At 37.9% G+C, this 14,869-nt stretch overlaps 1 protein-coding gene across 12 annotated transcripts in view; it reads right to left on the bottom strand.

Moving 5' to 3' along the window:
* mical2a (microtubule associated monooxygenase, calponin and LIM domain containing 2a) overlaps nt 1-14,869 on the bottom strand; it is a 53,805-nt gene that overhangs the window by 10,163 nt on the left and 28,773 nt on the right. For 11 of the 12 annotated variants that reach the window (XR_014536380.1, XR_014536381.1, XM_083558843.1 and 8 more), the window contains exons 7-19: nt 14,544-14,644; nt 13,756-14,013; nt 13,545-13,660; nt 13,257-13,383; nt 12,762-12,852; nt 11,453-11,600; nt 9,172-9,371; nt 6,030-6,136; nt 5,788-5,862; nt 4,713-4,844; nt 3,919-4,032; nt 3,122-3,361; nt 2,870-2,977 (exon numbers count right to left, since the gene is read on the bottom strand). Coding sequence is in view for 10 of the 12 variants with exons in the window: in XM_083558843.1 (XP_083414969.1) it covers nt 2,870-2,977; nt 3,122-3,361; nt 3,919-4,032; nt 4,713-4,844; nt 5,788-5,862; nt 6,030-6,136; nt 9,172-9,371; nt 11,453-11,600; nt 12,762-12,852; nt 13,257-13,383; nt 13,545-13,660; nt 13,756-14,013; nt 14,544-14,644 (1,817 nt within the window). In the remaining 2 variants the exon portion in view is untranslated. The remainder of the gene's footprint in view (nt 1-2,869; nt 2,978-3,121; nt 3,362-3,918; nt 4,033-4,712; nt 4,845-5,787; nt 5,863-6,029; nt 6,137-9,171; nt 9,372-11,452; nt 11,601-12,761; nt 12,853-13,256; nt 13,384-13,544; nt 13,661-13,755; nt 14,014-14,543; nt 14,645-14,869) is intronic. The other variant, XM_083558844.1, reaches the window with a different exon arrangement.

Genomic DNA, 14,869 nt, shown 5'->3' with positions numbered 1-14,869 from the left:
AAAGAATTTGATTTTTATCTATTTCAAATTACTTTAAAGCAAGGTTCCCTGGGGGTCTAGTGGTTAGGATGCGGCACTCTCACTGCTGCGGCCCGGGTTCGATCCCCGGTCAGAGAACCAACCGCAGCCATTAGGGTTGCACAAGCCTTAGTGCCGGTCCCAAGCCCGGATAAATGGGGAGGGTTGCGTTAGGAAGCCATCCAGCGTAAAAACATGTGCCAACTCAAACATGCAGATGGTCCGCTGTGGCGACCCCTAATGGGAGAAGCCGAAAGAAAGTTTTCTAATTACTTTAAAGCTGTGGAAATTCTTCCAAAAAATCTTCCACAGTAAGTTATAAAACTAATCTTGACATTAATAATACAAAATAATGAAGCCTGTCATGTTCACAAGCAAGCCCAACTTAAACACTGTGGCTGGAGACTCCTTCCATAAATGTAAAAAATGTGATTGAGCACATTAATATAGACAGTCTATTATGTGACACTCAATACTAAAGTGTAAATCCAAATCTGAATTTCAAATCTGAATCAAGCCTGTACTGTAATATGTTACTATATCTGGCTATCAATGTAAGCAAGACTACCATGTTGCCCTCTGATAAAACTATTTTTGGAAGCTTGCTTATAAACAAAAATCATTACAAAATTTATATTTAAAACTGTGTGTCATAGATTTCAATATCTTGTTTTTTGAACAGGAAAACAGGTTTCAGCCTGGGCCAATGGTTTCAGCCTGGGCCAATGGTTTCAGCCTGGGCCAATGGTTTCAGCCTGGGCCAATGGACAGGTTGGTTCGATGGCAATGGTGGCTGCTGGCCAAATATAAATAAAATGTCTCTGGCTGTCTTTTTGCTTTTGCTAATCCAAATCCATTGATTTAAAAGTGCATGAGGTAATAATCATTACCTCAATTCTGCTGCACTTGGTTGTAATTCTGTCATCTGACAAGAAAGTCAGACTTTTAGTAAGTGAATTAAATCCAGAAATATTCATATTAAACTCATGAATCTTTTCTAAACATCTGAAACACACATACTGCATGATCTTTATCTTGTTTGCATTTTACATTCATATTCTTTCTAAATTTCGAATCCCTAGTCTTACTGTACCGTAGCACAGTTTTTACATAAATATGATGTTATATAAGTGGAACAGCTTGGTGTAAACAAGTACAAGTTCTTGCAGGATTAGAAAAAGCTTGATTAATACATTTTTTATTACTTTCGGACTTATCGATGAACGTTTCCTTTATACAGCATGGGACTGGAATGTCTGCGAAACCCTACAACCACTTATAGAACCACTTCCTCTATAATAGTTGCAAGAACAGTTGGCACGCATTAACAAATAATACTGTAATACGAAATAAAAGGGACCATTAAAAAGCCATAGAGAGTAGAATAGAAACAAGTGGAATTATTTTCCTGCAATCTTAATGGCTGAATAAAAAATGTTTTGATTTAAATGACCTCAACTCATGTGTTAGAGTTAAAATGTTAAAATATCAGAAAGCATAATAAACTAATTAATAGTAAGTATGTTAATGAATATGAACTATAGGTCTAAACTATTTGTTTGGATTCTAATAAGGTACACTATTATTTTTTATAAGAGCCTGCTAGAAAGGATTTTTATTTTCAAGAATAATATGCGCTGGAAATGAGGTCAGACGATGCGTGTGCAAGGAGCTTGTGAGACAAACAAAGGCCACATTCATGAAAACAACCTGTACAGTAGCAAAACAAAAACAACAACAAAAACAACATGAAAGTGTTGCAGTTCTTCATTACATTCCAGTCAGGGTTGCAGTAGTTTAAATTGAACTTTGCATTTATATTTAAGGAAATACAACCAACTAAATCTGTTTAAAACATATGGCAGATAATTTAGAACATCATAAACGTGGTTAAATAAACCCATAGTTCTGTAGACTAATTATGATCTGATGTAGAGCCAGAGTATGTTGAGTAATGATCTTGACATGCCAACTTTGAGTTTTAAATACAAATAGAGAAACCAATCTAAATATTTGGAGCATTTAACAGCTACATAGAGTGTCACTGATATACAACCCAAGACCACAGGCTTTAAGGTGTCTAAAGTAGATCAGCAAATGTACTAAAGATAGCATGATTGGGTAATTAGAAAAAAAATCGTATTCTGCAATTAAAATGCGCTACATTGAGATATTATTGTTGTAGTAATAAAGCAACGCATTCCCACCCTAAATCCTTTCTCTGATTCTGTCATGGACATTAATGGCTTTCCCTCATGTGTGTAATAAAACAGTAAAGTCTAATAGCAGAGGCGGTGGAGTCAGTGACTCCATCAGCAGCGACTCCTGCAGCCAAAATGGAACAAGCCGGGCACATTTATTTTTAATTATTTCTTATAAAAGCAGGGCATGATGCTGTTGAAAGGAGCAGGCAAGCTGTGACGTACACGAGCATTCACTTAAGAGACTGAAAAAAAAAAAGGACATTAAAATAAGTAAAAATCATGTCCTTATTTAACCCACATGCATGCGCTCATGATGAAAAACAGATTGGGTTGCACCAACAACGATTAATCTCGAGGCTTTATAAAAGCTTAGTGTATCTATTAGCTTAAGAGTTTGCATTTAAGCTGCAATTGTTATTAATTATATTGTCAAATCCTTTTGCATCAATACTTATGAATGCATCATAGACTTCTGAGGTTAAAATGATAAACTCTGATGTGGAAATCTGGAAACTACTGTACAATATAGATCAACAAAGCATTTATTTGCTCTAATTATCTCTCGTTTGAATCAAAGTTTGTGCAAACCACCCACAGGCAGCATGCAGCATGAGAGGTCAGGCCATACCACGAGATATCATAGTCACCTGAGGCGGTATGATGCTGTTACCAGAAAACAAAGAGCTCAAGTGGATGGCTTTCTCCTTTATGCTTTTTCTACGGAACTCTCTAGCGTTTTCTGTCTGGGCTTTCCTCTGCAGCGGGGCCAGGACAGAAAGACAGAACAGCAAGAATGCGAAAGAAAATTGTGTGTAAAATATTAAGTGACAGCAGAAGAGTTAAATAAATATAGAGGTCAGAAGAAAGAAACAGCAAAGAGGAAAGAGGAGGCTGATCACCTGGCTGATCTTTTCATCCACTCTCTGCAGACGCTGCAGCATTGCTTTCATATTTAGTATGGCAGATTGACAGGACGCAGCATGGTCTACTTCTGGTTTCTCTGACTGGGGTGTGGGTTGAATGGGTGTGTCAGAAGGCTTAGAGTGTGAACGTGGAGCATGAGGACGGTGGGTGAGATTTTGGCAGTCTTGCCAAGGGATGTTAAAGGGAAAAGGGAGAAAAGGAGCTGAAGGTTCTATCTGTAAACAGACAAAAGGGCTCAGCTATCTGTGTATCATTTATACTCTAAAAGAGAGTGGGGACCAAAAGTATAAGAACAGAATGAAATCCATGTTCTAAATATGCTAAAGGTTATAAAAGAACATAAATGTTAAACATCTTATATATTTAATATGCAGGATCATGCACTATTTCTAGGTCTCTTTATAAATAAAATTCAACAGAATTTTTTTTTTAACGAGTAACAAAATTTGTGATATCGATATGTTAATTGATTTGTAAAAGACGTCAGATTTTCCTTTAGACAACGCCCTGATGGATTTGATCTAAAAAGGATCATAAGGTTTTGCACTTGTGGACTTGAGGAGTCCATGGCAGCTTAAGTTGCAGGTGTCATTAAAGCAAAAAAGGGAACATGCGAAATACTTCAAAACTAATGTAAATATTTCAAAGATTCAACTTTTCACTTCAAGGTGTTTTCAGTAATATAATAAAATATGTTGTATAAAATGTATGAAAAACAGTCTCAGTCTTTTAAACCCCACTGTATGATTGCCTGCAGATTTTGAAGTTCTACCTGTTTTTTGGGAGGTGGAGGTGGTGGGGTTTTCTTCTTGGGTTTTATGAAGAGTGGCTGTTCTGTCAGATTGAGTGATGAAGGATTCGAAGGACTCCGAAAATTTGCGGAAATCTGAGATAGTTAATTCAGAGGCGATGTCAAAAAGAGAACGGCGATGTGGTTAACAGGCCGGCAGGGAAAAAAGGAAAAGAATTACTGGAAAGAATTTAGAAGAGAAGAGAGCACAGCTTCACAGTTAGAGATAGAAACAATGGTAAAGTGGTTTTCCAGGGCAAGCACACAAAATGTTTAGTTCAAGGGCGATCAGTTGGCGGACCGCCATCAGGATGGGAACAAATTTGTAAAAATATTTCAGCAGACCAACTATTGTATTTAAAATACAATATGACAGGCGGTAAAACTGCTTTTAGTTTAGTGGCTCTAGAAACATTGGAGATTTAGAAAAAGGAGAATAGTAAAATTTTAAATAGTAATAAAACAGGTCATTAAAAAAATGATCCTTTAAAGGCTGGATCGAAAAAAGATACCAAGCCAAATACAAAACCACGGTACGAAAACCAAAAATAAAATCAAGTGCCGGTACAATCCAACCTACTTAATAATGTGTTATTTATATCTATTAATTAACTTCTAATGGCTAAGCATTGCATGTTTATTGTACCTATTGATTCAGGTTGGCTGTTGAACTTTTAGAGTGGGAAATGCTATACAGCCAGACCTGGATTAGTTCAGATAATAGTGAAAAAGCGCAAATGTACAGTGGATTCACGATAGACACTACTGAACTGTACCTGTCTACGCAGAGTGCAGCTTGGAGTGCTGTCCTCAAACTTTGCCAGTAGCTGAGAAGCCATGAATTTGACTTTATTCTCTTTCAGCTCCTGTTTCTCAGATGCTGTATTCTGACTGGGGAGGTTGTTTTTCTGGCAAAAATAAGAGAGACAAAAACAATAAGCTATTGGCATAAACTTGATTACAAAAAGGGGTGAAGCAATACGTTTTTTGCTTCATCACTAAAACTTCATTAACGATGCTGGAACAAACTGAAACAGATTTATTTTTAATTACACTTGCAAAGCGATTTTCATTGACATTTGGCAATCAGAAATAGGTGGTTTAACTTTATTTTAGTGATTGTCTATAGCTGGTTTCCTCTCTTACCAACATAACTACAAAATCGAGCGTACAACATAAAAATTAAACTACATCCAGTTACTTAAAGCATCAGAAGCAACCTGTCGCTTTCTAGTGTGTGCTCAGAGTGAAGGACGGGGAAGGTTTCTAGCTAAAACCTAACCTGAACCAGAAGGTGGTAATCACAATGCAGAATAAAACAACCTATTAATTCTTATCATATCTAAATTACATTGTTTTCTCAAAGGGTACAATTGATTTAAAAAAGCCTTTCTTTAAATGTTTTCTTTTGACAGAAACGTGGCTAATTTGTATTCAAATCCAATAGGACTCATTTTAGCAGAAAAACCGCAGTGGTCAAATAGGTTACCAGTCAATTTTTGCCAGCTATGAACTATCGGGCCATGCAAATGCCAACAACCAGTTCTAAATCTAAATAGGCCACTAGTCACCAAAACTTTTGGCCTTATTTTTGCATATACTGTATATTTAATAGTATATATATATATATATATATATATATATATATATATATATATATATATATATATATATATATATATATATATATATATTACTTTGTATACTTTATATTTTTATTTGTCTTTTTTATATCTATTTCTATTTACATGTTGGCCAGTTGTAAAAAGTATTTCACAACATGTGGTACTCTGTATGAATGTGTATGTGACAAAAAAAAATTTTTATTCGATTTTAATGTGCAATTTTTACCTGTTCCGAAAAACCGCAGACAGTCCTCCGTCTTCTTTTATTAAAAGAATCATTATCTTCTACCTTTTTGTCATCCTGAAAGATAAAAAAGAAGGAAGCGCATTGAAAAACTGAAAAAAAGGTGTAATATTTTATCTAATGAACTGGAGATGGAAGGGCTGTGGGGTCCAGTCCAAAGTGAACTGGAACAAAATGTGTTTTTGCGGGGAGATCAAACCGAGAAAAAGATGACGTGTCCCTACCTTTGGGATTCGTTTCCGAGACATTGTGAAGCTCATTGATCTATGAACAGTTTGAGATGCTCTTTCACTACATTCCTCATTATTTCCCACTGTTTCTCGCTTTGAATCTGAAATAAAAATGACAAAAATATTTCCAGCTTAGTAAGACATGGACAATTAACAGCAAATAGACTGAGGCTTTTCTTAATCGAATCTGCTGAAACTTCAGCCCACTGAATATAAAGCGAAGAAATGCAGGGGTGAGCACATCTGCTTTTCTCTTTAAATGTCCACTAATAGATACGTTTTAAAAAAAATTTTCCTGGCAAGCTTTAAAGGAACAAATGATAGTATATCAGTGAAACGTATGCATTGCTATATTACACTGGCACTGAAGAAGTGTGTCATGTGAGCAGGCAGATTTCTTAGGAAGGGGAGGTGAGTTATTTTCTGACTTCCACTGAAGCGCAGATAATCTCCATAGACACTTTATCTCTTCTATTCTAAATGAAGTAACCTGGAATGAGGTGAAGGTACATTTCTCCCACAGCAGACTGTGTGACATTATAAATGTTCCACTTTAAGATCTCTATCCAAAAACACTGTATTAGTTTTAATTCTGGAGTTCATATAACAACATCAGTTCCAGGTTTTCTCTGGTAGATGGATTGCAACTGATGGTGTTGTTGCTTTTGGATGTTGCATGTCCTTTGATATGTTTGGAGAAGTAAAAATGTGCACATTCTTTACAATTCCCAAACATTTTGATTTTAAATTTTATATCTCTGTATTTTTGAATGCTTTATTCTGGTCAGAAGGTGTCAACATTTCCATAAGAGCAACTCTGACAATACTTCTTGGAATATCCTGAGTAATGCAAGTAATGTATTGTACAGAGCACAGAGACGGCGCTAGTTAAGGTGGTAAATGACCTGTTATTGGCCTCTGATCAGGGTTTTGTCTCCTTACTTGTTTTGCTCGACCTTAGTGCAGCTTTTGACACCATTGATCACTCTATACTGCTTGCTAGACTTGAGAACGTTGTTGGAATTAAGGGAACAGCTCTCTCTTGGCTCAGGTCTTATTTGACTGATCGCTATCAGTTTGTTGATTTAAATGGTGAGTTCTCCACACTCTATGAGGTAAAGTTTGGTGTTCCTCAAGGATCTGTCTTAGGCCCACTGCTTTTCTCTTTATATATGCTGCCTCTTGGTGAAATTATTCATAAACATGGGATTCGCTTCCATTGCTATGCTGATGACACACAGCTGTATATTTCAGCAAAGCCAGATGAGAGAGATCAGCTTAACAATGTTGAGAAGTGTGTAAAGGACATTAGACAGTGGATGCTTAATAACTTTCTTCTGCTCAACTCAGATAAGACAGAAGTACTTTTACTAGGACCACATGCAGCTAGAAGTAAACTTTCCGATTACGTAGCATCTCTGGATGGTGTTTCTGTTTCAGCGTGTACGGCTGTCAAAGACCTTGGTGTGATTATTGACGCAAGTCTTTCCTTTGAGTCTCACATGAATAATATCACCATGATCTCCTTCTTTCACCTTAGAAATATTGCTAAAATTAGAAATATGATGTCGTTACAGGATGCAGAAAAACTAGTTCATGCTTTTGTAACATCTAGATTAGACTACTGTAACGCTTTACTGTCTGGGTGTGCGAGTAAGTGCATAAATAAGCTTTAGTTAGTTCAGAATGCAGCAGCAAGAGTCCTCACTAGATCTAGGAAATATGACCACATCACCCCTGTTTTAATCAGTCTACACTGGCTCACAATTAAATCTCGCATTGATTATAAAATATTAATACTGACGTATAAAGCACTTAACAGTCTCGCACCGCAGTATTTGAGTGAACTTCTGTACCAATATGATCCTCCACGCCTACATAGATCAAAAGGTGCTGGCTATCTGTTGGTTCCTCAAATAATAAAGACTACAGCAGGGGGCAGATCTTTCTCTTATAAAGCCCCACAGTTATGGAACAGCCTTCCAACCAGTGTTCGGGACTCAGACACAGTCTCAGTGTTCATGTTGAGGTTCAAAACACATTTATTTAGTCAAGCCTTTTATCAGTAGATTTTTCTTAGGTAAAGGAGCAGATCTGGAGGGAACATGGATATAGAGTGTTTGGTGAACTGGTATATTTGTATGCTGTCGTCCCCTCACATTCACACGTTCACTCGGGTTTGTTGACGGTGGTGTGGTGGGCCGTCTCTTATCCCAGAGATCCCTCATGTCTGTGTTACCTTCTGGTTCTCCCTTTTAGTTATGCTGCCATAGCGAGTCTTGCCGGAGTCCAAACTGCACAGTGACATAAACTTTTATACACCAATAGGGACACTTAATAATCCATATCCTTCTCTTCCCGTCACCCTCTTCTCTCTCTCTCTCTCTCTCTCTCTCTCTCTCTCTCTCTCTCTCTTACAGTCGAGTTAAACATGCTCCTGAGGCTCCAGTGACTACTGTTCCTGCCCCTCTCCCCTCCGTGGATCTTCTCACTTCTGTGCAGCTTGGGACGGTCTCTCATCAACACCTTGGGTGGTTCCATGTAAGTCCGGAGTAGAACGGGTGCTTTGAGGATGGATTGGACTGTAGTTGGTGTCGGCGGTCTGCTGCACTGACTCGGGAGTGCAGTTTGCTTCTGATCGTCATCACTGTACCCCGCAGCATTGTATATCTGCTTCAAATGGACATTTGGTGCAACCCAGATGAGGATGGGTTCCCTCTTGAATCTGGTTCCTCTCAAGGTTTTTTTCTTATGCCATCTTGGGGAGTTTTTCCTTGCCACAGTTGCTCATCAGGGACAAACATACTTACAAAGAACATATTTACGTTTAATCACCACATTATCTGTGTAAAGCTGCTTTGAGACAATGTTCATTGTTAAAAGCGCTATACAAATAAAAATGAATTGAAAATGAATTGAATTGTGGGTTTTTTTGTTGCTTATGTAGAATTGAGAAACTTAATTCGATACGTTGCCGACTTGTTTTTGACTAAAATAGGCACCTTAATTAAACAAAAAGCAGATGGGCAGGAAAGGGCCTGGTTTGTAAATAGAAATATATCATATTCCACCCACAAACATCAACATTTTAACCTTGTGTGTGAATGATCTGTTAATGAGAGATAGCAATGTCTACCTGTGGATGGCAGAGGTGTTCCCCTGAAGAGCTCATAGAATTTGGACAGGTAGGTCACCATGCTGTTCTTGTCTGGCTCTTGGCCGGATTCAAGCTCTTTGCCCGTGGTGAACGGCTTGATGCCAAACTCCTTTTCCGCTGCGTCAAATGCCAGCTGGGCGTTTTTAGCAGAGTCCTCTTCGTTCAGGGAATCATAATCACTATAACACAGAAAATGCAGCAAGGGATATACATAGAGTACAAATGCAGGATTCAGGAGGTATTTCAAAGGTCGTTTGTAGTTTGTATGTTTTTTTTTAGCAGAGAATGCACAATGCTGGTTTATAATTATACCTAATTGAAAAATACATCTTTGATTAATAAGCTGATTTACAATAGTGATTTTCCTGTACAGTATGCAACCCCACATACACACTATATGGAGACACTTTTTTTTTTTTTTTTTTTTTTTTTTTTTTTTTTACAAAATGTAAATATTTCAATCAAACTATTGCCACGTGTATAAATTCAAGCACCTAGCCATGAGGTATGCCTTTATACATTTTTGTAAAAAAAAAAAAAAGGGGGTCGGTTTGAAGAGCTCAGTGAATTCAAGCGTGGTACTGAGATAGCATGCCATTTTTACAAAAAGTCAGTCAGTGAAATTTCATCCCTGCTAAATATTCCACTGTGAACTGTAATTATTATTACAGTTTAGAAACATGCATTTAGAAACATCAGCAACTTGAGAAACAGCCATAAAACAGAAGACAACATAAAGTCACAAAGCAGGGTCAGCAAGTACTGAGGCACATAGTGTGAAAAAGTCACCAACGCTCTGCTGATTCCATAGTATTCCATAATATCACCACAAAGAAATTAGAGGTAGGAGCTTCATGGAATGAGTTTCAATGGCTGAGCAGCTCTATGCAATTCTCACATTACCGAGTAAAATGTCAAGTATTAGATGGAGTGGCGTAAAGCATACCACCGGTGAACTCTGGAGGTGTGAAACATGTTCTGTGGAGTGATGAATCACGCTTCTGTGTTTGGCAGTCTGATGGGCGAGTCAACTGTGCCAACTATAAAGTTTGCTGGGGAAAGATAATGGTACGGGGCTGTTTTTCAGGGTTTGTGCTAGGGCCCTTACCACCAGTGAAGGGAAATCTTAATGCTTTAGCATACCAAGACATGTTGCACAATGCTTCCAAATTAGTGGGAACAGTTTGGAGAAGGCTTTTATCTATTCCAGCATGACTGTGCCCCAGAGCATAAAGCAAGGTCCATTAACACATAGTTGGATGAGTTTGGTGTGGAAGAACTTTACTGGCCCGCACAGAGCCCTGACCTCAACCCAAATGAACACCTTTGGGATGAACTGGAATGGAGATTGCGAGCCAGTTCTTTTTTATCCAACATCCATGCCTGACCTCACAAATGTTCTACTGAATCAATGGAAAAAATAAAGTGGAAGCTGTTATAGCTGCAAAGTGGGGAACCAACTCTATATTAATGTCAATGTATTTAGAGTGCATTTTCAATACAGTCCCTGTGTAATGTACAGTGTGTAGTCAGGACTGTACAATGTAATGGTCAGGTGTCCAAATACTTTTGTCCACACAGTGAATGTCTCTATATAAAATAATTCAATTTCTAAGGAATATGTAAGACATGGGCTTTTTATAGTTTGTTCACACTTGTAAGCATTGAATTAGGTAAGAAACTGGGTTGTGATATCCCTGTCAGCTCTTCAGAGTTTGTGTTTAAAAGTATGTGAAGTGTAGCACATGGCTACGCTGTGCAAACAGCCCCTGATCTGATCCCCGTCATGGATGAAAAGAAACCCTTCACTGTAGACGCTCGAATATTTTTCACATCTCTTACTTATGTTTAGATTTGCACAATAGCAAACTGTGTTATGTCAAGAGCTCATAAAGTGATATGAGGCAATATCAGGAACTGTTTCCATCAAAGAGGGGAATTTATGATCATCTCAGTAATAAATCTTTGTTGAACATGTTTACGGCCATGTAGTGTATTGTTCAAATTGTGACGAGTGTCTGATAAACAGTGAAGTTCAACTTTGACATAATGCTACTTATCTTGTTCAGGTGGCCTTCATTCAGTTTTATTTCCACACTCGTATTGCTCAGATGCCTTATTCTGTCATTTATATCTCTGGGATTTGCACATAAATACTTAATTTCTACTCTGATAATATTTAACTCAATATTGTGCAATTATATGCATTAACTAAAGAGCCATATGTGTCCCTGTGACGTTAAAGGGAGTGCAGTCTTACATAAGGTGTGCTCTAAAGCGGTGGATAAGAGCGCAGAAGGCCAGCCCGCTGGTCCATGATGAGTTCAGGTCAGTCACGCTGACCCCTCTATAACCCTGTGTCTGCTTCTGACACCATGTCAGCAACCTGCTGGGCCTGATGTCAGATTCTGTAACAAGGGCATGTATACACACACACACACACATACATACACACACACAAAGGACTATAAACATACTGATTTTCCCTCTGCCATTATATGATAACAGTTAAATGAATCCAGAGATTAGAAACCTGGACATGTATTTCTGTAATTGAAAAAATGTAATTGAAAAAATGAAATTTTGTTAACACAGCAGTGTAGTGATTTAATTATAACTCTAGTTACTAATGTAATCTTAGTCTAACAGAGTAACTAGTCTAACAGGATCTAACTATATATATATATATATATATATATATATATATATATATATATATATATATATATATATATATATATATATATATATATATAGTCTAGCATAAGGCAGCAAAATAAAGTCATTTTCATGGGATGGAACAAACAAAATGTGCAGTGAAGATATTGAATATTAACTGCCTGGTTGGAATAATATATATTAGGAAATAGTTCCAATCAAATTTATTAGAACATACTGTGAGCTGGCAGAAACTAATAAATCTAAAAAATCTGGACTGGAAAAGCCTTAGTACTTTACTAATTAAAACCAATTTTGACCTGAAATGATAGAACTATCCATGCATGATTTCTAACAGTAGCTTATTTCTATATCCTTTCACTGTTTCCTAGATCACAGATATTTGGAGCACTACACATATACTGAAACATTTAATGGCACTATTATACACCTCTTACTGAGTCTAATTTAAGTCACAGGTTGTTGTTTTTTTTATGTTATTAAAATGCTCTTAGAAACAGTATCGAAATCGAAATCGAAATCACTAGCTAGGTAGAAAGTGATTGATGACATGAAGCAGGTTTATCATTGCAGAGGAATTATTTTTATAACGCTGTAACTTCACAGCATTATAGTAGTTCAGAATTACATTTCTGCAAACTTTCCTCTGTCTACAAACAGACCACCAACTATGAAACCCTCCTCTCTATATGACTCCACTAATGAAAACAATCCTAAGTCTCCCACACAATAAAGAAGCACAGGCTCACACCCATGCTGCTTTGAAGCAGGAATGTGCTGCAGAAAGGCATTACACTCTAAAGGATTTCACCTTTAGCCTTTTAAGTTGTCAAACATGTCTCTGTTTAGGTCTGACACAAATATAGAATGGTAAAAGTTATTAAGCTGACCTCGTCTTGACAGATTAACTGGCCGCCGGATGGTAGCAGCTCGTTCCAAGGAGCAGGACTTCAGTTCACCGCACATGTAGTAGCTACGGACCTGCGTGTGAACACAAGTGTCAGTTCATTTATCTGCCTTAATATACTTTACCTACTAGGTAGGGCTACAAAACACCAACACAAAGCATTCATTACAAATTGCATAAGGCCTGTGTTATCACACGTTCAAAAGGATGTTGATGTGATGTTATTTAGAGTAATTATTCAATCATGTTTATTTTCTCAAGATGATACAATGATTAAATATGCAGTTGAGTCTATGCCACTTAGTATTATGTCAACATGAACATGAAACTGCCATTGAGAGCTGTCTTTATGAATTTTGATGCCTGCACAGGCCTTTGTGTGTGTAATAAATAAAAGCCATGTGTCATGAAGGGCGTATTCAGGCATCGTGGAGCTCTATGAACTTCCCTTAAGCAATAAAACAAGAGTCTACTGCACCTGGTGTGGTCTGACACAGTTGGAGTTGAGGTTGGGATAACGTGTTCCAGGATCTATGGTGTACTGATCAAAGTTCTTGGCGATATTTTCAGGTGTTGTTTGAGGTAGCAGTCGGTAAAGACTTTCCCTGAGGGCAGAAACCCAAGACAACCAGAGAAACAGGATAAGTCTTTGAATATAAGATAAACATCTTCCTCGGCTTAGCTTCGAACATGCGTGCGTGTTCTTGTGTGTGTGTGTGTGTGTGTGTGTGTGTATGCATATACATATTCTCTAAACCATGCCAACCTCTCAGCTAGCACTTCCAGTGGACCTCTGCCTTGTGCCCAAATCTTGATCATCCATGCTGTATCAAAGGCTGCCAAAAAGCCACGAGCACACCCTGTACCCATTGGCCAAAAAGGCTATAACCACAAACAGGTCCAGAATGAAACATAAGAAAAAAATACAATAGAAAAGAGCAAAATCCTCAATAAGCAAGCAATGAGCATGAGCTCACCTCCAGCAGACTATCTCCCACCAGCGCCACCAGCAGCTGATGCCCAAAGCGCTCTCTAACCAGTGCAGCGTTTTCTGAGGCATACATACAGGTAAAGTCGAACATGGCTACATCCGGCTGGTCGAGGTGGATCATAGCGTACTCCAGTGTGGGTAGCTGGTAATGCGTGGCGTAATCGGCGGCCTCACGTGCGTAGCATAACAGAGCCTCCTGGTTCACGTTGTCGCTGCTGAGCAGTGCCTCTGTGTCAATATAATCCTACAGCACACAAGTTGGTTAGTAATTTTCCAGGCAGAAAGCTGGAGTGAAACAGCTGAAGTCTTCATATATATTCAAAAAGATTTTCGGAAACAGCTAGTAGTTTTATCATATTTTTGTTTTTTAATCATTAAAGCGCTTGGAGAGAAACTCTACTCCAATGCTCAATGATATTTTGAATTTTTTAAGCAGTAGTGAATCTAAAAAAATCAGGATTAGCTGTTGACACCTAAACAATGAAAAAAGTGTGTATGTGAACAGAGAAAGAATAAAAAAGAACGCACGAGAGAGAGAGAGAGAGAGAGAGAGAGAGAGAGAGAGAGAGAGAGAGAGAGAGAGAGAGAGAGAGAATAAGGCAGTGAAATATGTTCTTAGAAATGTTTATGCCCCTCGTTTGCCATGTTTATAACAACGTGTTCTCACAGCCTCTTAAACTGGCAGGACACCATAACAAAAAAGTCTGTGCACCCTATGCCGCCCGCACCTTTTATACACCACTTCCCCTTTAGCCCTCTACTGCTGCTACTTACATGAATGATGACTCCTTTATCCAGAAGACTGTGCTTTTTAGCCGTCATGACGAAGTAGTGTGTGTTGTCTTTGTAGTATACAATGTTCTCCAAGTCAATGCCTGAACCCAGAGACAACCATCAGATGCATCATTCGATTCAGAACTAATGTTTCTTAATAATAATATCGTCAATTATCTCAGCCATCCTTTTATATGACTTCTTTACATGATGCGGAGTGATTATAGAGAGTTCTAGGGAGGATTTACTGAGGAATTAATCTTTAATGAAGGCTAGTCATAACAAGTATACACTGTGTCTGTATCCATGGAAGGAGCTTACAGAGC

The sequence above is a fragment of the Silurus aristotelis genome (genome assembly GCF_946808225.1).
Source record: "Silurus aristotelis genome assembly, chromosome: 13".
Taxonomy (NCBI): domain Eukaryota; kingdom Metazoa; phylum Chordata; class Actinopteri; order Siluriformes; family Siluridae; genus Silurus; species Silurus aristotelis.
The sequence above is the reverse complement of the archived record's forward strand: the minus strand, read 5'-3'. Positions and strand labels throughout refer to the sequence as shown.